We start from the raw sequence: 24518 nt of genomic DNA on the forward strand, positions 1-24518 counted from the left end.
AAATTATCTTTATTATAAATCTAGATAGAAGAGGAGTTATGGGAAGAAGAATTTATTGAACGCTGTTTCCAAGAAATGCTGGAAGAGGAAGAAGAGCATGAATGGTTTATTCCAGCTCGAGATCTCCCACAAACTATGGACCAAATCCAAGACCAGTTTAATGACCTTGTTATCAGTGATGGCTCTTCTCTGGAAGATCTTGTGGTAAAAACTTATTTTTCATCTTTTAAGACCTAGTGCAACTTTTGCATAAGTGGAAAAGCCAGTTCCCATCTATTTAAGAATTCTGCATCTTCTTCCCCTTCAGAAATTGTGCTGCTTCTGGCTGGGCGTGGTGACTCACGCCTGTAATCCCAGCACTTTGGGAGGCCGAGGCAAGTGGTTGACTTGAGGTCAGGAGTTTGAGACCAGCCTGACCAACATGGAGAAACCCCATCTCTACTAAAAATGCAAAATTAGCCGGGCATGGTAGCACATGCCTGTGATCCCAGCTACTCAAGAGGCTGAGGCAGGAGAATCTCTTGAACCTGGCAGATGGAAGTTGCGGTGAGCCGAGGTCGTACCATTGCACTCCAGCCTGGGCAACAAGAGCGAAACTCCATTAAAAAAAATAAATAAATAATATAAAAATTGGCTGGGCATGGTGGCTCATGCCTTTAATCCCAGCACTTTGGGAGGCCGAGGTGGGTGGATCACCTGAGGTTGGGAGTTCAAGACCAGCCTGGCCAACATAGTGAAACCCCATCTCTACTAAAAATACAAAAATTAGCTGGGTTGGTGGTGCATGCCTGTAATTTCAGCTACTCAGGAGGCTGAGGCAGGAGAATTACTTGAACCTGGGAGGCGGAGGTTGCAGTGAGTGGAGATTGCACCATTGCACTCCAGCCTGGGCAACAGAGTGACTCTTGACTCAAAAAGAAAAAAAAAATACAAAAATTAGCTGGACATGGTGGCAGGCACCTGTAGTTCCAGCGACTTGGGAGGCTGAGGCAGGAGAATTGCTTCAACCTGGAAGGCAGAGGTTGCAGTGATCCGAGATCGTGCCACTACACTCCAGCCTGGGTGACAGAGTAAGACTCTGTCTCACAAAAAAAAAAAAAAAAAGGAAAAAGAAATTGTGCTGCTTTTTACGATGGAAGCAGAGTCTCATGACATGGAATCACTTCTGGCAACACTGTGGAGCTAGTCTTAAATGGACTTCTAGCCCCTGCTTTTAGTCCTGATGTTGCCCTAGGGTACTTAAATGTCCTAAAGAATTAATAATTTAAAAACACACACAATATTATCACGTTACTTGCCTATACAAAAGTAGCTCGATGGAGAAGTTTTGCTCTTTAATCTTATTTTGGCTGGGCTCAGTGGCTCATGCCTGTAATCCCAACACTTTGGGAGGCTGAGGCACGTGGATCACAAGGTCAAGAGTTCGAGACCAGCCTGACCAACATGGTGAAACCCCATCTCTACTAAAAATACAAAAATTAGCTGGGCCTGGTGGCACATGCCTGTAATCCCAGCTACTCGGGAGGCTAAGGCAGGAGAATCGCATGAATCCGGGGAGTGGAGGTTGCAGTGAGCCAGGATGGCGTTGTTGCACTCCAGCCTGGGAGACAGAGTGAGACTTCTCAAAAAAAAAAAAAGAAAAGAAAAATTGGGGAAGAGGGGAAAATTGTTACAACTAAACATCAGCACTAGTGAGAACTGGCTGGGTCCACTGAACTAATCTGTACACTGTAATTACCTATGAAGCATTAAATACAAAAACCAGTTCTTTACTTGCATCCCAACATGCTCAGTTGTCTGAGCATGTTAATTTTTTAAAAGGATTACAGAGGATTTATTATACAGCCAACCTGCCTGAGTTGGGCATTTGGAAAACATTCTTCTAAGGAATGGTGTAGAGAGCACTGAAGTTTACATTGTGGTATAGCCTTTGTTGCAGTAAGTGATGGTAACCCATTTGAGCAGCCGTATGATCTGAATAGTCTGTGGGGTATGATGACTTATGGCTACATTAGTCACCGTAAATAATCCCAGTTACCCTGCAGAGTAACACTCTTGGCTGAGCATAATATATAGCTTTAATCAGGACCCAGTATAATTCCATAGTACAGAAGCTGGTTTGTTCTTCTCAGTCTATGTGATACTACTTTGTTTCATTCTTATTCTTCTGTCGCTCCGAAAGATAGTTCATTTAAGAACACTGTGCCTGGATATGGTGGCTCATGCCTGTAATCCCATCACCTTGGGAGGCCAAAGTGAGAGGATCACTTTGGAGTTCGAGACTAGCCAGGGCAACAAAGGGAGACCCTATTTCTACAAAAAGTTTAACTTAGCTGAGTATGGTGGCACCGGCCTGTGGTCCCAGGTACTCGGGAGGCAGAGGCTAGAGGATCATTTGAGCCCAGGAGGCCGATGCTGCAGTGAGCTGTGATTGTGCCACTGCCCTCCAGTCTGAGCAACAGAGCGAGTCCCTGTCTCAAAGAGAACAGGAATGCTGCTTTTTTTCCTTAAACTTCATACTTTTAAAGTATAGATACATTATTTCCCTTGCTGGAATGGAGACTATATCCTGTCCAAAGAAACTGCTATGTATAAATTACGAAACTAAAATTATTTCTTCAACATGTTTAATATTATGCATTAGTCTTGAAGTGATGTAGGGTCAAATTCAATGTAAAAGCCTTCCAGCATACCTACATTTCAGGCCCTGGAACCTGTCCTCATTTCTTTTTATTTTTATCAATTTGCAGTCTAAAATACCACAGAGGAAAATTTCTAGGTGTTCTTCCTAGATGCTGACAGGTCTGCTTAGGAGAGTAAAGATTTAGAGACATAGCATAACATTGGTACGAGTCTCTAAGACTCAGACTTTGGCCTATCTCCCCCCACCCACGGCGTTTTTTTTTTTAATTGATGCAAAAAATTGAATCCCAGAGAAAGATGACTTATCTGAGTTTACATAGAAGTTAGTTAGGGGCAGGGCTGGGATTTCAGACTTAGGTCTTCTGGTTCCCCATGTCATTTTCTTTTCCTGTTGTATACCATGCTTCCTGTGGGAATTAGAAGACGGCAATTGTAGAAAAACAACTCCACATTTTTTTTTTTTTTTTTTTGAGACGGAGTCTTGCTCTGTCACCCAGGCTGGAGTGCAGTGGCCGGATCTCAGCTCACTGCAAGCTCCGCCTCCCGGGCTTACGCCATTCTCCTGCCTCAGCCTCCCGAGTAGCTGGGACTACAGGCGCCCGCCACCGCGCCCGGCTAGTTTTTTGTATTTTTAGTAGAGACGGGGTTTCACCGTGTTAGCCAGGATGGTCTCGATCTCCTGACCTCGTGATCCGCCCGCCTCGGTCTCCCAAAGTGCTGGGATTACAGGCTTGAGCCACCGCGCCCGGCCTTACAACTCCACATTTTTAGCGAGGATTCTAAAGTAAAATTAATCCATCAACAATTCCCCAGTTACTTTAATCATAATTTCAACACTTGTTTAACATGTTTCCTTGGTGTTTAGTCTTTAAAGAAAGCTACATACCATAGTTTGATTAACAGAATTCCTTGTTCAGTGCTATTCCTTTAATTTATGTGAAGTTACTGGATTTCTGGTTACACTTAAGCAAACTGAATTTCAGTTCCTACTTTCTCTTTAGAAAATTGATGTAATTTAGGCCCGGCACGGTGTTCATGCCTATAATCCCAGCATTTTGGGAGGCCGAGGCAGGCAGATCATGAGGTCAGGAGATCAATACCATCCTGGCTAACACAGTGAAACCCCATCTCTACTAAAAATACAAAAAATTAGCTGGGTGTGGTGGCACGTGCCTGTAGTCCCACCTACTCGGGAGGCTGAGGCAGGAGAATCACTTGAACCCAGGTGGCAGAGGTTGCAGTGAGCCTAGATCATGCCACTGCACTCCAGCCTGGGCTACAGAGCAAGACTCCGTCACAAAAAAAAGAAAAAAGAAAAAATTGATGTAATTTGATATGATGTATAGCTTACATCTGGTTCCTCCTTTTTGGGTTTTTTTGGGGTTACGTATAGTCTTACAGACTGAGTTCTTTTGTCTTTTTTTTTTTTTTTTTTTTGAGACAGAGTCTCACTCTTGCCCAGGCTGGAGTGCAGTGGCGCGATCTCGGCTCACTGCAAGCTCCGCCTCCTGGGTTCACGCCATTCTCCTGCCTTAGCCTCCCAAGTAGCTGGGACTATAGGCACTCGCCACCATGCCCAGCTAATTTTTTGTATTTTTAATAAAGATGGGGTTTCACCGTGTTAGCCAGGATGGTCTTGATTCTGGCCTCGTGATCCGCCTCTTGGCCTCCCAAAGTGCTGGAATTACAGGCGTGAGCCGCCACACCCAGCCCTTTTGTCTTTTTTGTTTGGAAGATGTTTTTGCATGAGGATCTAGGTTGAATTAGTACCTGAAACTATGTTAATGAACTTGCTTTTTTATGTGCTTATTTTCCAGGTCAAGAGCAATCTGAATCCAAATGCAAAGGAGTTTGTTCCTGGGGTGAAGTACTGAAATATTTGAGTAGACGGGGCCCTCTTTTGGTGGATGTAGCACAATTTCCACACTGTGAAGGCAGTATTAGAAGACTTAATTGTAAAAGCTCTCTCGTCACTGTGTTACACTTATGCATTGCCAAAGTTTTTGTTAGTCCTGCATGCTTAATAAAAGTGCTGAGACTGTTATTAAGTAAAAAGCTGTCAAACACTTACTGAAAATAGAATTGGCCCCATGGCTTGATGTGAAGACAGCAAGGAAAGAAGCACCAGTCAAGTTGTGAACAAGCACCAAATTAAAAGACCTAAACCTTACTAAATTGTCTTTTTTTGAGGCTAAACTGGTCCCTTAGGGTTAACTAACACTTGTTAATGTCTAAACTTTAAAATCAGTAAATTTAATTTGAGTTCCTACTGTTAAGCATCTTTCTCAGACTTAAATTTGATTATGTCCCCATCAAAAAGAATCTCCATTTTCTGAAGGTCTATTAGTCAGAGATAATTTGTTATAGACGAGTATGTCATATTACTGAGGCTACAAGGTAGTCAGCAGATGAGTGCCATTCCAGGCTTTTCTGGTACATTATTGTGTTAGAAATACTGAGTTATAATGTTACATCTGAGGAAGTATGTAATTTGAGAATTGTAACTTCTAAGGGATTCATTGCATCATAGCTATGCCTGTATAGAGTCTAACATATGACCAATGCCAACCCATAATCCAGCTGAACAAAGTTACTGTAACATTATGATTTGAGTGGTGCTTTTCCTTGCTTTGTTAACCATCACAAGAGTCTGCAGCACAACTTTTCTTTTAACAAAGCTAGAACAGTTTTGGCTTCTTAAACTTCATATTTGGGTAGGTTAAGCTGCCATACGTGTTCAGTGTGAATAGCGTTTAAGTTGAAAATATTGTAAAAAAATTATATTTTTTCAAAAATATTTAAAAAAATAAATAATAGTAGAACTGAGCAGATGGTTGTGTTTATTGGTGCTAGAATGTACTGTAGTGGTGTTACTCACTTGAGTATGGGCCCAGTGCCTCAGGACAATCTTGCTGGCAAAATATGCTAAGATTTCAGGCTTTGTTAGATTCTAACTAACAGGTATGTTGTTACGCAAGTATCTGTCCAGAATACAGCAATAGAATAACCCCATTGCCCCTCCTTGCTTCTTAATCACCTCAGACTTCAGTGTCAGTGGAATCCTAGATAGTCATGTAACAAACTTTATGGCTGACCAATATGATGGTGACCTTACTCTAATAGAACCTCTATTGTTTTTTGTTCTTCACAAGGGCTTTTCTTGAGCTTGTTAGGTTGAAAAAGATTAAGAAAGCCATATAGACAGTTCTGACTCACATTCTTCTGGGAGTGGGGGGAGGTTCTTTGGTGTGGTCACGTGTACCCCAGTGTGTGGTTGGTTGGTTGGTTGGTTGGTTTTTGGAGACGAAGTCTTGCTCTATTTTTTTTTTTTTTGAGACGGAGTCTCGCTCTGTCACCCAGGCTGGAGTGCAGTGGCCGGATCTCAGCTCACTGCAAGCTCCGCCTCCCGGGTCCACGCCATTCTCCTGCCTCAGCCTCCCGAGTAGCTGGGACTACAGGCGCCCGCCACCTCGCCTGGCTAGTTTTTTGTATTTTTTAGTAGAGACGGGGTTTCACTGGGTTAGCCAGGATGGTCTCGATCTGCTGACCTCGTGATCCGCCCGTCTCGGCCTCCCAAAGTGCTGGGATTACAGGCTTGAGCCACCGCGCCCGGCCAGTCTTGCTCTATTGCCCAGCCTGGAGTATAGTGGCGTGATCTCAGCTCACTGCAACCTTCACCTCCCAGGTTCAAATGATTCTCCTGCTTCAGCCTCCCAAATAGCTAGGATTACAGGTGTCTGCCACCACACCTGGCTAATTTTTGTATTTTCAGTAGAGACCAAGTTTCACCATGTTAGCCAGGCTGGTCTTGAACTACTGAGTTCAGGTTAACCACCTGCCTTGGCCTCCCAGAGTGCTGGGATTACAGGCGTGAGCCACCACACCCAGCCTTTCTTTCTTTCTTTCTTTTCTTTCTTTCCTTTCTTTCCTTTCTTTCCTTTCTTTCCTTTCTTTCCTTTCTTTCCTTTCTTTCCTTTCCTTTCTTTCCTTTCTTTCCTTTCTTTCCTTTCTTTCCTTCCTTTCTTTCTTTTTCTTTCTTTCTTTCTTTCTTTCTTTTCTTTCTTTTCTTTCTTTTCTTTCTTTTCTTTCTTTCTTTCATTTTTGAGACAGAGTCTCACTCTTTCACCCAGGCTGGAGTGCAGTCGTGCAATCTCGGTTCAATGCAACCTCTGCCTCCTGGGTTCAATCGATTCTCCTGCCTCAGGCTCTGGAGTAGCTGGGGATTACAGGCGCCTACCACCACGCCTGGCTAATTTTTGTATTTTTTTAGTAGAGATGGGGTTTTGCCACGTTGGCCAGGCTGGACTCGAACTCCTGACCTCAGGTGATCGCCGGTAAGAGTAAAAATTCTCGAATGTGGCTTTTGTTGGGAAAAAAAGAAAAGGGGGCTCTAGGTTGGGCACAGTGGCTCAAACCTGTAATCCCAGCACTTTGGGAGGCCAAGGCAGGTGAATCATTTGAGGTCAGGAGTTTGAGACCAGCCTGGCCAACATGGTGAAACCCTGTCTCTACTAAAAATACAAAAATTAGCTGGGCGTGGTGGTACGCAGCTGTAATCCCAGCTACTCAGGAGGCTGAGGCAAGAGAATTGCTTGAACCCAGGAGATGGAGGTTGCAGTGAGCCAAGAAGGCGCCACTGCACTCCAGCCTGGGCCACAGAACAAGACTCTGTCTCAAAAAAAATAAAAGGCGGGGGGGTGGGGGCTCTAACCAGACTTCCTGGATGTGAATCCTGTGATCGTGGGCATGTCACTTAACCTCTCTGTACCTTCCTTTCCACATCTCTAAAATGGCAGTAATAACTGTCTCTGGATTATGTGAGTAGTTAATATATGTAAGCACTTAAGACATAGAAAGCCCTGTTTTAAGTGTTGTTATTTTTACTATTAAGGAGTCATCTAGGCTAACCTCTCTTTTTGGGAACTTTTCTTGTCTGTCTGGGGGAATGTGCACATTGAACCCACTTCAGTGTTTAGTAGAGAGCCAGGCATCTGCATTACATATAGTGATGGAAGGTTTCCGAGCATCGGCTGCCCATGCATTTTGAAGCCCTAAGGACAAAGGATCACTTCATTAGGGCTTGTACAGGTGTTCTTTTAGGATAAAGGCATCCTGTTTTAGGTGGTTTTAATTTTATGACGTTATTGAAACAAAGCAGTGTATATGAGAAGATTTTTCCTGTTCTTGTGCTGTATTTCTCAGCATTTTCCATGTCGCATATCAAAGTGATACTTGTCTAGCATACTGAAGAATGAGGCTGCCCATGGCTGGGGTTCTTAGCTCAAAGACTCTAATTGGCCCAAATTCTGCCCAGGTGTCTGGAAGGCTAGAGGATCTGCATTTCAGCATACTTGTAGCCTCTTAGTGGCCCACACTAGTTGGGAAGTTCTGCTCTTACTATGAAATGGTAAAGGAATTCCACCCAAAATCCGTATATTTACTTTTTACCCAGCTCACCTTCTCTTTGAGGACATTCAAACAGTTTACAGGAAAGATAACTGAGTAGTTTGGTTTCTCTTTGGTTAAAGCGTAAGAATTTTTTTGTTTTGTTTTGTTTTGTTTTGTTTTGTTTTTGAGATGGAGTCTTGCTCTGTCGCCCAGGCTGGAGTGCAATGGCACGATATTGGCTCACTGCAAGCTCCCTCTCCCGGGTTCACGCCATTCTCCCGCCTCAGCCTCCCGAGTCGCTGGGACTACAGGCGCCCGCCACCACGCCCAGCTAATTTTTTTTTGTATTTTTAGTAGAGACGGTGTTTCACTGTGTTAGCCAGGATGGTCTCAATCTCCTGACCTCGTGATCCGCCCGCCTCGGCCTCCCAAAGTGCTGAGATTACAGGCATGAGCCACTGCACCCGGCCAAGAATGTTTTGATTATTCAGCCCTCCCACAAAAACCATAGACACATCCTACCTTTCCTGGAAGTCATTTTTCAGACCTTGGTGCACACAGATGCAGTTTCTATATTTTCTGGAGTGTCTTCTGGAATTGCAAACTCATCTTTTGAACTTGAAGAAAATCCTTTGAAGACTGGACAGATAGGAATGTATTTCAGAAAGGCAATTCTTTTTACTATGCCCATCCCAATGGGGAAATCGTAGCTCTTGAGGCTGGAAGACGTGTCACTGTTGGCATGAGCCCCAGCTTTCCACTGTATCAGACCACGCTCCTCTGGGCTCCCTGGAAGAGGACAGTGGGATCATTTACCAAGGCCAGCAACCGTCAGCCGCCCCCACTTTCCGTAACGCACTCCTAAGGCAGACTTCTGGAATCAAGTATCTTTCTTAACTATCATTTGGTCCTAAAAAGTGGCTGAATCGCCGGGCGTGGTGGCTCACGCCTGTAATCCCAGCACTTTGGGAGGCCGAGGTGGGCGGATCACAAGGTCAGGAGATCGAGACCATGGTGAAACCCCGTCTCTACTAAAAATAGAAAAAAAAAATTAGCCGGGCGCAGGGGCGGGCGCCTGTAGTCCCAGCTACTCGGGAGGCTGAGGCAGGAGAAGGGCGTGAACCCGGGAGGCGGAGCTTGCAGTGAGCCGAGATTGCGCCACTGCACTCCAGCCTGGGCGACAGAGCGAGACTCCGTCTCAAAAAAAAAAAAAAAGTGGCTGAATCTATGGTTTCTGAGCTAATTTGGCCAGAGCTCTAAGGAACACTAAAGGATACTAGTTATAATTAGTATTTATTGTATAACTACAGTGTGCCAGGCTGTGTGCTAAGTGCTTTAATTTCATTATATTGTTTCTTCAAAACATACCCCTGGGAGGTGTATAGACACCATTGTACAAATTTTTATTTTATTTATTTATTTATTTTTTTGAGAGAGAGTCTTGCTCTGTTCCCCAGGCTGGAGTGCATTTGCGCGATCTCGGCTCACTGCAAGCTCCTCCTCCCGGGTTCAAGCGATTACCCTGCCTCAGCCTCCTTAGTAGCTGGGACTACAGGCATGCACCACCACGCCCAGCTAATTTTTGTATTTTTAGTAGAGACGGGATGTCACTATGTTGGTCAGGCTGGTCTTGAACTCCTGACCTTGTGATCCACCCGGCTTGGCCTCCCAAAAGTGCTGGCATTATAAGCATGAGTTACTATGCCCGGCCTATACAAACTTTTAAGATGAAGAAAGGGACAAAAATATTATTGTCAACCTCTGTGAGTGTGTGGGTAATGTGTGTTAGGCCCATGGGAACCAAATCAGGCCCAGATTGTGTTCTAGGGGTAAGGCAGGCATATTTTGAAACACTATAATCAGTATTAACATTTCGTATTATGATTCCATATGTGAAAAACTCATTTTTATAATACAAACTTCAGAAAGTCAAGCTAAATAAAATCTTTGATGGAGGTAGGGATACACCAGATTTTTTTTTTTTTTTTTTTTTTTTTTTTGAGACAGAGTATTGCTCTGTTGCCCAGGATGGAGCGCAGTGGGTTGATCTCGGCTCAATGCAGCTTCAGCCTCCCAAGTAGCTGGGATTACAGGTGTGAGCCACCGTACCTGGCTAATTACTCTATTTTTAATAGAGATGGGGTTTCAGCATGTTGGCCAGGCGCTGGTCTGAAACTCCTGACCTCAAGTGATCAGTCCGCCTTGGCCTCGCAAAGTTCTGGGATTATAGGCGTGAGCCACTGCGCCTGGCTAGTAATTTTTACAACTAGGAATTTTCCCTCAGGTGGAGGAGCGTCACATGAGATCTCAGGTTTTCACAAGAGGGCTGGGATCGACAAAGACTGAAATACTATAAATCTAGCAGAAGGAGTGGGGATTTCCACTTGCTGGCCGTCCAGGCTGAGAACAAACCCATGAGTAGCACAAACCAAGTTATGTTCCAAAATCTCACAGGAGAGGGCACTGAGGGAAGGTGAAGTCCCCAGGGAAGACTACCTGGAAGAGACACTGTTTGATTGGGCTTGGCTCTACAAAGGGCACACACAGTCTGGAAGAGACACTGTTTGATTGGGCTTGGCTGTACAAAGGGCACACACAGTGGGCAGAGTAGAGTGGGATGAGCCGTAGGTGTGGTGTAGGACTATGTTCCTGGTGTCTGATTACCTCGCACCACTGCCAAGACATACGTGGCAGCCAGCCCAGAGCTCTGTCTAGCAGACCAGCCAGCCTGCCCATTACATCCCAACCTTCAGTGCCTTCTCTACTGTCCAAGCCCCCTCCTTTTTCCTAGGCCTCACCCACTCTCCCTCATCGATAAACCCTCCCAATAACTCCAGCCCAGCTTCATTGATTTCGTTGCTTGCTTAAATCTAGTTTTACCACCTATCTTGTGCCAGGAGCTCCTCTACACAAATTGTTACTGACTTAACACTTTTTGGCATATCCTCCTCAGTGTCTGATTCAGGGCCAAGCTGGTAAGCTCTAGCAGCATGTGCTGAACTAAACAGACTGCCTTCTAGTTTGGGCTATGGATAGGTAAAGACAAAGAACACCCTGTCTCTACTAAAAATACAAAAAATTAGCCAGGCGTGGTGACCGGCGCCTGTAGTCCCAGCTACTTGGGAGGCTGAGGCAGGAGAATGGCGTGAACCCGGGAAGCGGAGCCAAGATCACGCCACTGCGCTCCAACCTGGGTGACAGAGCGAGACTCTGTCTCAAAAAAAAAAAAAAAAAAGCAAGTGCAAATTGACCCATCCCCAGCAGGAAGTTAAGGGCTGGAAAAGGCTTTTGCTATTCCATGGTTAAGGACAGGGTTTTGAGCCAGCTAGACCTTAGTTTGAATCCAGATTGTGTGACCTTAGGCAAGTGACTTAACCTCCCTGAGCTTTAGGTTCCTCAGTGTATACTGAAGACTGCTGAGCTTATGTGGCATGACACACAGGATGACAGTTGTGATGCTCAGGTGGGTTGAAAGGTGGGGTATAAGGGACTCAGCGGTTCTACAGCTGTCGTTAAGGATAGCTTAATCTAGCCACCCAAGTCACAAAGAAGCCTCTTCATGTACAGACGCCTACCCAGATGCTCTCCATCTCCTCATATCCCCTAGGCACTGAGGCTGCCACTTGACTGTCTCAGGCCCATAGGATGGTCTGTTCCAGCCCCAATCTAGCATCCTCTAAATGGGGAGGGGTGAGTACCATGTTCAAATACCCACCCATCCATTGAAGGGACAGCTGCTACCAAGAGCACCCTCTGATTCTGCCTAAAATCCTATGGGGAACCCTGGCCCTCCTCTGTCCTCCCCAACCCAAACCACCAGCTGTGCAGAGACAGCCTCTGACACCTATGTTATATGAATATAAACACTTCGATTTTCAGACAGAGGGAGGAAGACAGGACCTGTGGCTGTGATCAGGCCGGTAAGTGACTGGGGATGGAGGCCCATCTTCTTGCTGCTACCATCCCTTATGTCCCTATACTGATGCAATCATTAACTCCCGTCTCCATGGAGCCTTCCCCAGTCCTGCAGCGCAGGTCCCCTGAAGCCCTCCAGCAGAGGCAGTATGGTGCATTGGATGGGACACAGGCTATTGACTGTGTCAGATGGACGTTGTTAAAAATCCCAGATTTAGTGAGATGGTATATAGCATGCACTTGTACTCTCAGCTCCTCAGGTGGCTGAGGCAGAAGGACTGCTTGAGTCCAGGAGTTTGAGGCTGTAGTATGCTATGATCACACCTGTGAATAACCACTGCACTCTAGCCTGGGCAACATAGACCCCCATCTCAATTTAAAAATAGAGGCCAGCTGTGGTGGCTCATGCCTGTAATCCTAGCCGAGGTGACTAGGATTTGGGAGGCCAAGGTGGGCGGATCACCTGAGGTCAGGAGTTTGAAACTACCCTGGCCAACGTGGTGAAAGCCTGTCTCTACTAAAAATACAAAAATTAGCTGGGCATGGTGGTGTGCGCCTGTAATCCCAGCTACTTGGGAGGCTGAGACAAGAGAATCGCTTGAGCTCAGGAGGTGGAGGTGGCAGTGAGCTGAGATCATGCCATTGTGCTCCAGCCTGGGTGACAAGAGCAAGACTCCGTCTCAAAAAAAAGAAAAAAAAAAAATAGAGGCCAGGTGTGGCTCACACCTATAATCCCAGTACTTTGGGAGGCTGAGATGGGAGGATCACTTGAGCCCAGGAGTTCGAAACCAATCTTGGCAATAAAGTGAGACCCCATCTCTACAAAAAATTCAAAAATTAGCCGGGCATGGTGGCATGCACCTGTGCATTGGTAATCCCAATTACTTGGGAGGCTGAGGCAGGAGGGTCACTTAAGCCCAGGAGTTTGAGGCTGTAGTGAGCTATGATTGCGCCACTGCACTCTGGTCTGGGTGATAGTCCGAGACCCTGTCTCAATTAAAATATATATCCCAGATTTGCGATGTTTTAATTTTTTTTTTTTTTTTTTTTTTTTTTTTTTTTTTTTTTTGGGATGGAGTCTCACCCTGTCACCCAGGCTAGAGTGCAATGGCACGATCTCGGCTCACTCAACCTTTGCCTACCAGGTTCAAGCAATTTTCCTGCCTCAGCCTCCTGAGTAGCTGGGATTACAGGCACCCACCACCACACCCAGCTAATTTTTACATTTTTAGTAGAGACAGGGTTTTACCATGTTGGCTAGGTGGTCTCGAACTCCTGACCTCGTGATCTGCCCACCTCAGCCTCCCAAAGTGATGGGATTACAGGCATGAGCCACCACACCTGGCTTCGATGTTTTAATTTTGTGACTTTATGACTGTGGTTTTTGAGGATGAAGTAAGACACTTAGCTCTGCCTGACCTATAGTAGATGTTTGGTAAATGTTAACTGTTTGTTATCAGAGCACCTGATGACATTTATTTTATATATTTACTGGCACCTTTATGTGGGCCCCACAAAGTATCCTCCACAATCTTTGCAAAAAGCTCTGGTACCAAAGGGAAATGTTAGTGGCTCTTCTAGTCGCCATTGTGGCAGGCTGCTGACATATTTGGAGTGGATGGATTTTGCCAACAAACTGATGCTGCATTTATCTCTGTCCTACTCTGAAAAAGCAAAGACATCCCTTAGCCCAGTGGCTATTAAGAAATGGAGAGGGCCGGGCGCGGTGGCTCAAGCCTGTAATCCCAGCACTTTGGGAGGCCGAGACGGGTGGATCACGAGGTCAGGAGATCGAGACCATCCTGGCTAACACGGTGAAACCCTGTCTCTACTAAAAATATGAAAATTACCTGGGCATGGTGGCAGGCACCTGTAGTCCCAGGTACTCGGGAGGCTGAGGCAGGAGAATTACTTGAACCCCAGAGGTGGAGGTTGCAGTAAACTGAGATTGTACCACTGCACTCCAGCCTGGGTGACAGGGTGAGACTCCATCTCAAAAAAAAAAAAAAGAAAAGAAAAAGAAAAAAAGAAAGAAATGGAACAAATGGAAAGGAAAGGATTCACAGGACCCAGCAGTGACTCTCCTGGCCCAATCCTCTTCAAGACTTCTGAGGCATGTCTGTGCCTCATTCTCTCCCTCCAGCCAGTGAGAACTCCGCCAGCCCATCTGTTCCTGATGCTCCCTGCAGGGACTGCATCGCATGGTACCTAGCCACAGCTCCAGCTTAGAGGCCATCTGTTGGAATGCATGAGTCCTGCTTAGTTCTTCATTCCCCTCCCAGGACTGAACCATACCTGGCACTGTGTTGTCAAGTATGAAAGCAAGGCACCCGCCCACAAACATCTCCGTGGTCAGCAGCACAGTCAGAATCTGATCCACTTCAAGAATGCCTGTGGAATAGGCCAAGGGCCAATGGGTGTCATGGCCCAATTCGGAGAGCAGAGTTGAGGGACTTCCTCTTGTGCAGCCATGGCAAAGGAACAGTACAAAGCCCTGTCTCAAACCTATCTCTGTCTTTCCTATCTCTGGGTTCAAATCCCAATTCTGCCAGTTGCTAGTTGTTCACCTGGGACAAATCACTGAGCCTCTCTGAGCCTCATGTTGCTCATCTGGAAAGTTGAAATGATAATGGACAAATGATAAATATAGATAAATAGATCTATGGAGCTGTTTTGAAAAATAAGCACATGTAAAGTCAATATCTGTCCACAGGAAGTGTCTTAGTAAAGGACAGCTGTGACCCAGGCTCTCAGCTGCTGATTGACACCCAGAGTTGGATAGGATTTGTGGCTGTAGCTGTGTGGAGCCTTTGAGGGAGGGGGCTGTGCTCAAAGTTTTGGGCCCACCCCACCTTTGGAGACAGTAAACAGCTGGAGGCACCTGTATTGATGGCTCCAGGGTTGGACTCCAGGTAATTGGGCAGCGTGAGCCCGAAGAACATGGAAAATCCGAGCACGAAGAGGTTGCGAGAGGAGTTCATGTCCACAAATTGCAGGTTGGACAGCCCCACAGCTGTAATCATGCCTAAGGGCGCAAGAGAACCACTGGAGGCGTCGCGCACGCGCAATCCAGGTGGGTCCCACCACTCGGTGACCTGCACCGCGACCCGTGGCCCGCGCCAGACACTCACCAAACAGAGTGCAGAACATGCCTCCCAGGATGGGGTCAGGGAGCGAGGCGAAGAGGGCCGTGAACTTGCCGATGGTGCCCAGGACCAGCATGATAGCCGCACCATACTGCACCACGCGCCGGCTGCCCACCTGCCGGGGAGCCAGCGGAGGAGCTAGACCAGGGGACGAGGCTGGGGCGGGGTTAGTTCCAGGGGCGGGGCCCGTTATAAGAGCAAGGCATAAACTTGCTGGGGCTTGATGCGGGGACGAGGCCTCTCAAAGACAGGGTGGGGCTAAACCAAAGTGGGGACGGGGTTGGGGCGGGGCCTACGGCCCACAGAATTAGATCGGGACTTGGCTCCGGCTCGTCGCGACACCTTGGTAATCCCCAGGACGCCAATGTTGGGACTGGAAGAGGTGGACCCGTTGCCCGTGCCCAACAGCCCCGCGATGATGCAGCAAATGCCTTCGGTGAAGATGCCCCTGTAAGGAAAGGGCGAGTTGGGGCTCGGTCCAGCCTCTGCACCAGCCTGTGTTCCCCATCATCTTAGCGGTCCGCCGTCTTCTGGCGCTGTGGGGGCTGCAGCTAACAGCTGTAGCACTCCTTACTCCAGGCCAGAGTGCTCAGGCTCCAAAGCTAGTCCCAGTGCCCTGGCACTTAAATTCTGTGGGCAATTCTGGCCTTCAATTTCCTCCTGGGATAAATACCAGTGCCCGTCTCACAAAATGCTTCACAGATTGCATAAGAAGGCACAGCCAGAGCCGGGCACATCGAGGGCTGTCAATGATGGTGGTTCCCCTCGGACTCCGCCGTCTTCTCAGCTACTCCCAGCAACCACAGAGGGGTGATAAGAGGGCACCCCCATCGCACAAGCAAGGAGAATGAGGTCTGGAGCGTGTTCCCGACTTGCCTAAGCCTAGCCCCTGGGCCTCCACCCCGTTCCTGTGTGTGTGCTTCCTGGAGGACCCCTGAGGAGATCAGATACTGAGGAGGGCAGGTAGGCTACCTGTTGATAGCATGTACTGGAGGGGGTGGCGCACCAGCCAGGCGCGCACAGGCGTAGTAATCTCCAATGGACTCAATGATGCCTGCCAGAGTGGCGCTGAACATTCCCAGGACCGCAGCTGCAGTCACTGTGGGCAGGCCCCACTGACCTGTGCCGGAGGGAGACAGGATGGTTGGCTACAGTGAGGAGACTGTGATGGTTAGGAATAGACAGGGCAGTGCTGGAAGGAGCAAGAGCAGGTAAGGAGACCTCAGGCTGGGATGGGAGCTATACAGTTGTGGGAGCTTATTTGGGTCACTCAGAGCCAGGAAGTGGGACTGAAGCTTTGTCTAAGTAAAACACTGCTCTGCTGGGCACACTATAAATGTGCGGCTAATGCTAGGCGTGTCACCTGCTGGACTGGGGTCACCAGGATTGTCTCATAGGTGGTCTCAGTTGGGGACAGAGGGGCCCAAGGGATGTTGCTCACAGGGGTAGGGGATGCGGATCCAGGGCGCAATAGCCATGATGTCACCACGGGCATCGGTTCGTGCCTGGAAGCCATAGGCTTTCGGGTCTGTGGGCAGCACGTCTGTCAAGGTCAGGACATAGCAGAGCAGCCACACGGTCATGATGGCCAGCACGATCTGAAGCAGGAGGGTGGGGGGCACTGAAGGCACTGGAGGTCTCTGTCCAGGCTAACCTGCTCCCACCTCAGCCCAAGCCCTGGCCATAGTCCCAGCCCCAGCCGCCTGCCAGGTCCTCACAGGAAACATTTTGAAGATCTGGATGCGAAGAAGAGTGAGGCCCTTGCCCCAGCGGTAGACAGGCAGCAGGAAGGTGAGGTTGCGCAGGTACTGGGAGAAGAGGATGATCAGGAGAATGGAGCTGGGGGCAGAGGCACAATCAGGAAGTGGACGGGAGGCCAGGCTGGGGCCAGGATCCGGGAAGAAGGATGAAGGACATGAAGAGGGTGGGGTGCTGGGGCTGGGCAGGGATCAGGCCTGGTGCCTGCTCACCAAGCTGAGATGCCCCAGTGGGAGCCAGCTCGGTCGCCAGCAGCTTGGAAGACAGAGAGGCCAATGAGGGAGACAGTGGGGGTGACTGTGAGAGGCCCAATGTAGTTTAGCAGGGCCCCAGGCAGCCCCAGCAGGCCAATCACCACCTCCACCACGCTGGACACCATGATTGCACCCTGGACCTGGAAGGGCAAACATCAGCTGTAAGTCACCATGTAAAGGTTGTGACCTGGCTACTGTTAGCAGGAACAAAGCTCCTGGACCACCTCCTTAAATCCCCAAACTCAGCGGCCACCCTCACTTCCATATAGCCCCTCCTCAGGACCCAGCTTCTACCCTTATGTGCAAACCCACCTCCCGTATCCGTGGGTGCCAGATGTGAGAGGTATTCAGGGGCAGACTCCAGTTACCGTAGATCTCCTCTGGGGGTAGAGTCAGGGACACACACATGGACCAGGTACAGAGACAAGAGAGGGAGAGAAGATGCTGCCATGACTGCACCCTGGTGTCTGGACCCGGGACAGTTGCTCAGACCTCCAGGTCTCTGGGCCTTCCCTTTTCCCCAGTGTGGACCCCAGAAGTGTACCCACCTTCCGAGGGGCATTTCCATCTCTCCAGAGCCAGTATGGCTTTGGCTGGAACCAGAAATGCAAAGGCACTGGCCTGAAACAGCGGCAGCCTGAAGGAGAGGCACAGAGCAACAGGGTGGGGAGGAAGGATATAGATGGGGGGGGAGGAGGGATATAGACATGGGGAGAGATCAGGAAAGGAGAGCACAGAGAGAATGACAGAGACACGAGGAATAAGGGCAGATGAAAGTCGCTGAGGCCCCAGGGAAGACCAACTGTAACATTTTGGCTGCCCAAGGAAGAAAACAAATGGAGCCCCCAACTCAAAATCTGCCCCCTTTCCTTCCCATCACCAGGTCCTGCACTGTTAGGAGGGACCACCTGCCCGGAAGTGGACAGCTCAGTTCCCACATCCAGATTTCTCTCACAATCTTCCCCTGCCCGCCACCGCTCAAACAGCTCAAATGCCACCCAGGCCTAGGGCTGTGCACTCGGGAGCGTGGGGCCCTGGGAGGGTGGGCTGTTGAAGAGGCTGGCACCGGCCCTGGGAGCCAGCTCAGGGCTGCCATTTGGGCAGTATTCAGAATGGGGCTTAAGAGCGGAGAGCTGGCCAGGCTTGGTGGTTCACGCCTGTAATCCCAGCACTTTGGAAGGCCAAGGCGGGTGGATACAAATGCAAAATTAGCCAGGCGTGGTGGTGCGTGCCTGTAATCCCAGTTACTCGGGAGGCTGAGGTAGAAGAATCGCTTGAACCTAGGAGGTGGAGGTTGTGGTGAGCCAAGATTATGCCACTGCACTCCAGCCTAGGCAACAAGAGTGAAACTCTGTCTCAAAAAAAAAAAAAAAAAAAAAAATGGGGAGAGCCAGCGAGGGTACATTCCCTTCCCTTAATTCCCTTCCCTTAAACTTGCAGATGCTTGGTTTTTGAGTGTGCCTAGATCAAGGTTCCCAGGGTCAGGGCTGTGCTGCCCAGCTCTAAGGCTGGCCTGGGATAGGAGAAGCAGTTGGAGGCAGATAGTGGCTTTTTTGTCTCACCGGTGTCCTCTGGGAGCCCACCTGCTCCTGCTGTGTGGATCACAGTGGGGGGGGAGGGGGAACTGGGCCGCTCACCGGATGCCCAGGGTGGTCTGGATGAGAGTGGTGATGCCCACGCATGTGAAGATGGTGCCGATGAGCTGACTAACCATGTGCTGGTCGTGGCCCACACACAGCGCCTCAGCCAGCAGGAAGGGCACGGCGATGGTGCCACTGAAGCATGTCAGGTAGTGCTGGGCGGAGGGAGAGAGCAGAGTGCATGAGGCAGGACCCTAGAGCTCCAGGGAGAGGGGACAGCCTAGTGTCCTCATGCCTGCCTCAGCAGGCCTTGACCTGGCTGCCTGCCCAGGAGAGGCAGTCCCCACAAGGGATTCCCAGAGAGCTACTGCTGACCACTCTGGGGGTCACTAATTTCCACCCAAGTTATTCCTGTGGCTTCCATGGAGTTGGCTCTGCACCCTGTCACCAACACTCCACCTGGCAAGTGTCACACGTCCCCAGGGAGTTCCTCCTCTTTCAGGACTCAGTCTCTTCCCCACCCCTGCCTGCTGACAGCCATGTGCTGACCTCAGGTTTTTCTTCTTGTTACCCAGGATACTCCCTGCTGGCCAGGGACAGGCTGGAGTCACCGCGGAGTGTGCAGAGTGAGGGCAGGGAGGCCCTGGGGGACCCACCTGGAAGCCCAGCAGGATGCACAGGTACCAAGGCGGCACGTCCTCGATCTTGTACAACATGTCAAACTTAGGCTCTGTGGGTAGGGGGGTCGGAGGGTCCCTGGGGGATTCATGCTAGGGGCAGCAGAGATAAGTAGCTTAGGGTGGAGTGATGGGGACAGGCAAAATCCATTCTGCCCCGAAAACAATCAGGCAGCCCGAGTGGCCTGTCAGCAACTGAGAGTGGGGTCCCTGCCCTCCCCAACAGTTCATCCACCCGGTTCCCACTCGGCCTGGCCACAGTTGTCTCCCACTTCACATTGCTTCCCACAGGGATGAGTCTTTTGTGCCGGCTTCTAGAGCCCTCAGGACCTGTCATTTTAGCCAGGGAAATGGACCCCTAAGTCAGAGGTCTGGGGACCACAGGAGAGGGGGCCAAGAGGGCTCGAGACTGTGGACAAGTCCAATCCGGTCCCACCTCTGCCCCCTGGAGATCTTTGGGGTGTCACTGGCGGGGAGGTTAGGCCTCTCCTGAACCCCAACCTAGAGTCAGCCAGTCCCAAAGCTGCAGGCTTCTTGACCCCCACCCCCACCCATCCCCCAGTTGCCACATTCAGTTTAGGACAGTCACTCTTTATCAAGTTCATCAGAATGTTTATCTCTGGCCTCCCGGGAGAAGGCCTGCACAGGCCCTCCAGCCCCCCACCGCCCCCCGCCCCCACCTAGCCCCCACCCCCAGCCCCCAGCACCTGTGTTGGGCCCTCGGGGTCCTCGTGGGCCCTCATCTTTGGGGCACAGGTTTGAGCAGTTCCTGAGGAGAAGAGGGGAGGACTTTACAAAGGCCAAGGAGGAGGACTTTACTCCACATATCAGGCATTGTTCGAAGTAAATCTGTAACCAGATGCCCAGCTCCGGATTGCGAAAGGGGGGCCTGGGCAGAGGTAATGTATTAACTCTCACTAGGGCAGTAAAAGCCACCTAAGCCTCTGCCACATGTGCCCTTCCCTGCCCACATCTGCACCTGGGTGCTGGACCTGTTCTTGTTTCCCAAGAGAGGGCCAGAGTCGAGGGGGTGAGGACCAGAAGTTTACCAAGCCCCAGGTGAGGGGAGAAAGAGGGAGTGGAAACAGGCACTTATTATGTAACCCCCTGTATGAGGCCCTTCCCCATTTATTAATAACCAGTTCATCATTATCATCATCATCATAGTCATTCTCGTTATTAAGGAATGGCCTTGTGCCAAGAAACATGGATTTGCACTGTCTCAAGTAACCCCTGTGCTGGGCAGTATTAACCCCTTTAACAGCAAAGGAAACAGATTCAGTAGATGTGATTTGACCCAAGCCATGCAGATAGCAAGGTTGCAGAAACCAATCCTAAAATTCAGGTTGGTCTGAGCTGCCTTGCCCCCACCACCTGCACCCCTCAGGGTCCCTGAGGCAGGCAGCAGATGGGCCTCTGCAGATGGAGCTGCCTAGGCTGGCCCAGCCTGGCCTGCACCCTGTGTCAGGACACAGATCCCTTTCCCTCCCAGTCACATAATTTGTGGGACCCAGTGCAAAGTGAGAATGTGAAGCCTTTATTCCAAAAGTATAAAGAATTTAAAGATAGCAAGAGCATCAGATGGAGCATGGGGCCTTTCTATACACCAAGCCCGGTGTGACTGCCCATCACCCAGCCCAGGAAGGCAGTCCTATGCCCAAACTCTCTCCCCTCCTGGCAGGCCCAGCCCAGCAGGGCCTGAGGATGGCAGGGGGGACATGGGGAGGGGCCCTAAGAGCTCAGGCTCCTCAGCTGGTGAGGGCTAGGCCTGAGGTCCCCATTCTGTTCCCTCTGGGCTGCCCCAGCCCCAGCACTCTAGGGCCTACCTACTTCTGGGTGGCTGTGCCCATGGCCAGGCCCTGCCCGCAGGGCCAAGGGGCAGCACCACTCTCCAACTGGACAGCAGGTTCATGCCACAGCACTGAGTCCGCCTGCCTGCCGGTGTCCACACTGTTCCTCTGTCCATCCACTTGTCCTCTCCTCTCCCTCTTGGCTCCTACTCCCAATTTCCCAAGTTGCTGGACCAGTTTGAAGCCTCTGCAACTCCCCAGCACTTTCCTCTCCACCCCCTCCTCCCAGAACTCCCCAGGGGGCTGTGGATACCAAGCCCCACCCCTTGCAGACAGGGGTCCATGGACACTCAATTCAACCCAAACCACACAATACACATAAAGAACAAGGTGGAGAACAAGGTCCCAGATCCACAGTAGCACGAAGGGGCCCACACACCAGAACTGATGCAGCCTCTCTAATCACCCCACAGAAAAACACACGTCCATGTCCCGGGGGCCCGGCTCCACACCCTGTCCTACTGACAGCTTAGTGGGTTTCTTGGGCTTTCCTCCTGGTGTTTGGGGGTTCTCTCCTGAGGGAAGGCCAGGGAAGGTGGGGCTTCAGGCAAGTCCTGGAACAGGTGAAGGATGGAGGGGGCTGAGCGCAGCTCCCGGGGAAGCTGGAGTGGCCAGGGCCTGCCCCGGGCACCTCCATTTCCCCAGCAGCTGGCCTCCCCAGTCCCCTAAGTCTGAATCCCCTCCCAGCCCTGCTACGACTCAGCCTGGGACTTGGCCTGAACCTCTTCTGTTGTCTAAGTTTTGGTTTCTGCATCTGTCAAAGGGGGATTAGATTGTCTTCCTACACGTGGCTCTTGTGTAAAATAAAAATATTTCTAAAAATGGGGGTTAGAATGTTCTGTCTCTCTCCCAGGGCTTGGCCAGATCAGAGACACTCACAAAGGAAACTGAAAGTTCTGGTGCCACCGATCTCCAGTTCCCAGACCTAGGTGGGGTCCAGGGCTCCTTTACTAAGGAAAAGGCTCAGCCAGAAGAATTTCTGGGGAAAGCAGGACTGAGAACCAAAATGTTGAATCTGGCTGGTCAGAAATCCAGGGCCCATCCATACCAGCTGGGGTAAAGGCAGAGTGTGGAAAATGAACAGCCATTAGGTGTAGACCCAGTGAGACGTGTGTTCTGGGAGGGGCGCAGACAGCATGGAGTAGCTGGAGTAGGTGTGCCACAAGGTGGCCTGCGTGCCGAGTTTTCCTTGGTTCTCTTTTCTCATGATGGTTCTGAAGACCTGGGATGTCACTGAAACCACCTTTGCAAAATTATGACTGAGACAGTGAAGGAGATCTAACTTAATCAGTTCCATCTTGCTTCTAACCTCCAAGTTGTCCTTCTTCGTTCCTGAGTGTAGGCTGAACTAACCTTGGGAGAAACTTAGTTTTTAGTTTATAGTCTAAAACAAAGACAATAACAGCCCTTTCTCAAAGCAGACTTCCTTCTTGCCTGAGGACTAGAGTGCCTTTGTAGGATGGACTAACATTAGCCACAAGATTAGAAATTGTGGTTTAGGAGTCATGCAGCTGGAGGCTACAAGATTCTGACCCTCTCTAAACTGCTCCTAAAATCAGCGCTTGAGATACTTTGCAGATCCTCACTTGATAGATCAGCTGGCACCACCCAGATCCATAAATTGCCTCATTGGGACTTGTGGCTCCCACCGAGGAACTGACTCAAGGCAAGGAGACAGCTTCGACTTCCTATGATTTCAGTCCTGACCAATCAGCACTCCTGGCTCACTGGCTTCCCCGCCATCCATCAAGTTGTCCTTAAAAACTCTGCTCTGGCCCGGCGGGGTGGCTCAAGCCTGTAATCCCAGCACTTTGGCAGGCCAAGACGGGTAGATCACGAGGTCAGGAGATCGAGACCATCCTGGCTAACACAGTGAAACCCCGTCTCTACTAAAATACAAAAAAAAAATTAGCCAGGCGTGGTGGCGGGCGCCTGTAGTCCCAGCTACTTGGGAGGCTGAGGCAGGAGAATGGCGTAAACCCAGGAGGCGGAGCTTGCAGTGAGCCGAGATCGCGCCACTGCACTCCAGCCTGGGTGACCGAGCGAGACTCTGTCTCAAAAAAAAAACAAAAACAAAAACAAACAAACAAAAAATTCTGCTCCCCGAATGCTTGAGGGGACTGATTTGAGTAATAGTAAAACTCTGGTCTCCTGCACAGCCACCTCTGCATTCATTACTCTTCATTGAATTCCCCGGTCTTGAGAAATCAGCTCTGTCTAGGCTTGGGCAAGGTGAACCCTTTGGGCGGTTACATCACTACGCCATTGACGGCGCTCTCTTACCTCTGGAAGTTGTAGGGATGTATATTTGGCCTTCTGTAGGAGGGATGTAATATTGTGAAATATATATTTGGTCTTTGACCTTGTTTCCTGGAGTACAATTTCTAAAATCTTAGAATTCCCAAAATGATGTCTTCTTGTGTGCTAATGATTGACTGATGGCTAGCAGCCCCTAGAGTAGCTTCAGGACAGGTTACCAGAGAGACCAAGGCAGGATTTCAGCCCCCTACCCCGCACCCCCAGCCAAGGGAGAGCAGACAGCTTGGAGGGTAAGTTGTTCGCCAATGGCCAATGGCTTAATGAATCATGCCTACCTAATGAATTATCCACAGAAACTCAAAAGGACGGGGTTCAGAGAGCTTCTGGATAGCTGAGCACGTGGAGGTTCCTGGCTGGTGATGCATCCATGAAGGGCATGGAAGCTCCGAGCCCATTCCCCATACCTTGCCCTACACATCTCTTCATCTGTATCCTTTGTAACATCCTTTATAATAAACTGGCAAATGTTTCTCTGAGCTCTATGAACCACTCTAGCAAATTAGTTGAACTCAAAGAGGGGGTTGTGGAAACCTCATCTTGAAGCCAATAGGCCAGAAGCTCCAGAGGCCTGGAGTTGGAACTGGCATAGGAATAGGGGACAGAACAGGGGACTGAGTCCTCAGCCTGTGGGATCTGATGCTATCTCCAGGTAGATAGTGCCAGAGTTAAATTTTGGAGGGCACCCAGCTGGTGTCGGCCGCAGAACTGCTTGTCTGGTGTGTGGGGGAAAGCCCCCACGCATTTGGTCACAGCCATCTTCTGTGTTGTTGTGGAGTGAGAGAATAGAAAAAGCATTTTGAAGGCTGGGCTCAGTGGCTCATGCCTGTAATCCCAGCACTTTGGGAGGCAAGGTGGGTGGATCACCTGAGGTCAGGAGTTCAAGACCAGCCTGGCCAACATGGTGAAATCCTGTCTCTACTAAAAATACAAAAATTAGACAGGCATGATGGCGGGTGCCTGTAATCCCAGCCACTCAGGAGGCTGAGGT

General features: G+C 49.6%; 2 protein-coding genes and 1 long non-coding RNA gene across 17 annotated transcripts in view; 2 read left to right on the forward strand and 1 right to left on the reverse strand.

Moving 5' to 3' along the window:
* Positions 1-5469, forward strand: part of PAIP2 (poly(A) binding protein interacting protein 2) — a 29179-nt gene extending 23710 nt beyond the window's left edge. Inside the window, exons 3-4 of the mRNA XM_045394944.2 lie at positions 25-204; positions 4461-5469. Coding sequence (XP_045250879.1) covers positions 25-204; positions 4461-4517 — 237 coding nt within the window. The 3' untranslated portion in view covers positions 4518-5469. The remainder of the gene's footprint in view (positions 1-24; positions 205-4460) is intronic.
* On the reverse strand, positions 37-20156 carry SLC23A1 (solute carrier family 23 member 1). 15 transcript variants are annotated; one of them, XM_065546836.2, is made up of 15 exons: positions 20069-20156; positions 19341-19454; positions 18742-18899; positions 17653-17741; positions 17417-17484; positions 17063-17244; positions 16811-16931; positions 16534-16690; positions 16065-16212; positions 15435-15540; positions 15078-15207; positions 14828-14971; positions 14242-14337; positions 8554-8820; positions 37-577 (listed from the first exon to the last, which is right to left on the reverse strand). In XM_065546836.2, exons 1-14 carry the CDS (start codon positions 20102-20104, stop codon positions 8573-8575), a joined length of 1797 nt encoding a protein of 598 aa, XP_065402908.1. In that variant the 5' UTR covers positions 20105-20156; the 3' UTR covers positions 37-577; positions 8554-8572. The 15 variants fall into 15 exon arrangements, 9 of the variants coding, with proteins under 9 accessions (XP_065402908.1, XP_045250874.1, XP_045250876.1 ...); XM_045394939.3 differs by lacking the exon at positions 37-577 and adding an exon at positions 2614-3050; XM_045394941.3 differs by lacking the exons at positions 37-577; positions 19341-19454 and adding an exon at positions 2614-3050.
* On the forward strand, positions 18919-24006 carry LOC123574140 (uncharacterized). The gene is made up of 3 exons (XR_006699065.2): positions 18919-19146; positions 19260-19364; positions 23824-24006. It is a non-coding gene; the product is annotated as an uncharacterized lncRNA (long non-coding RNA).
* Positions 24007-24518: the final 512 nt, after the last annotated feature.

Source organism: Macaca fascicularis, chromosome 6, assembly GCF_037993035.2.
Source record: "Macaca fascicularis isolate 582-1 chromosome 6, T2T-MFA8v1.1".
NCBI lineage: Eukaryota > Metazoa > Chordata > Mammalia > Primates > Cercopithecidae > Macaca > Macaca fascicularis.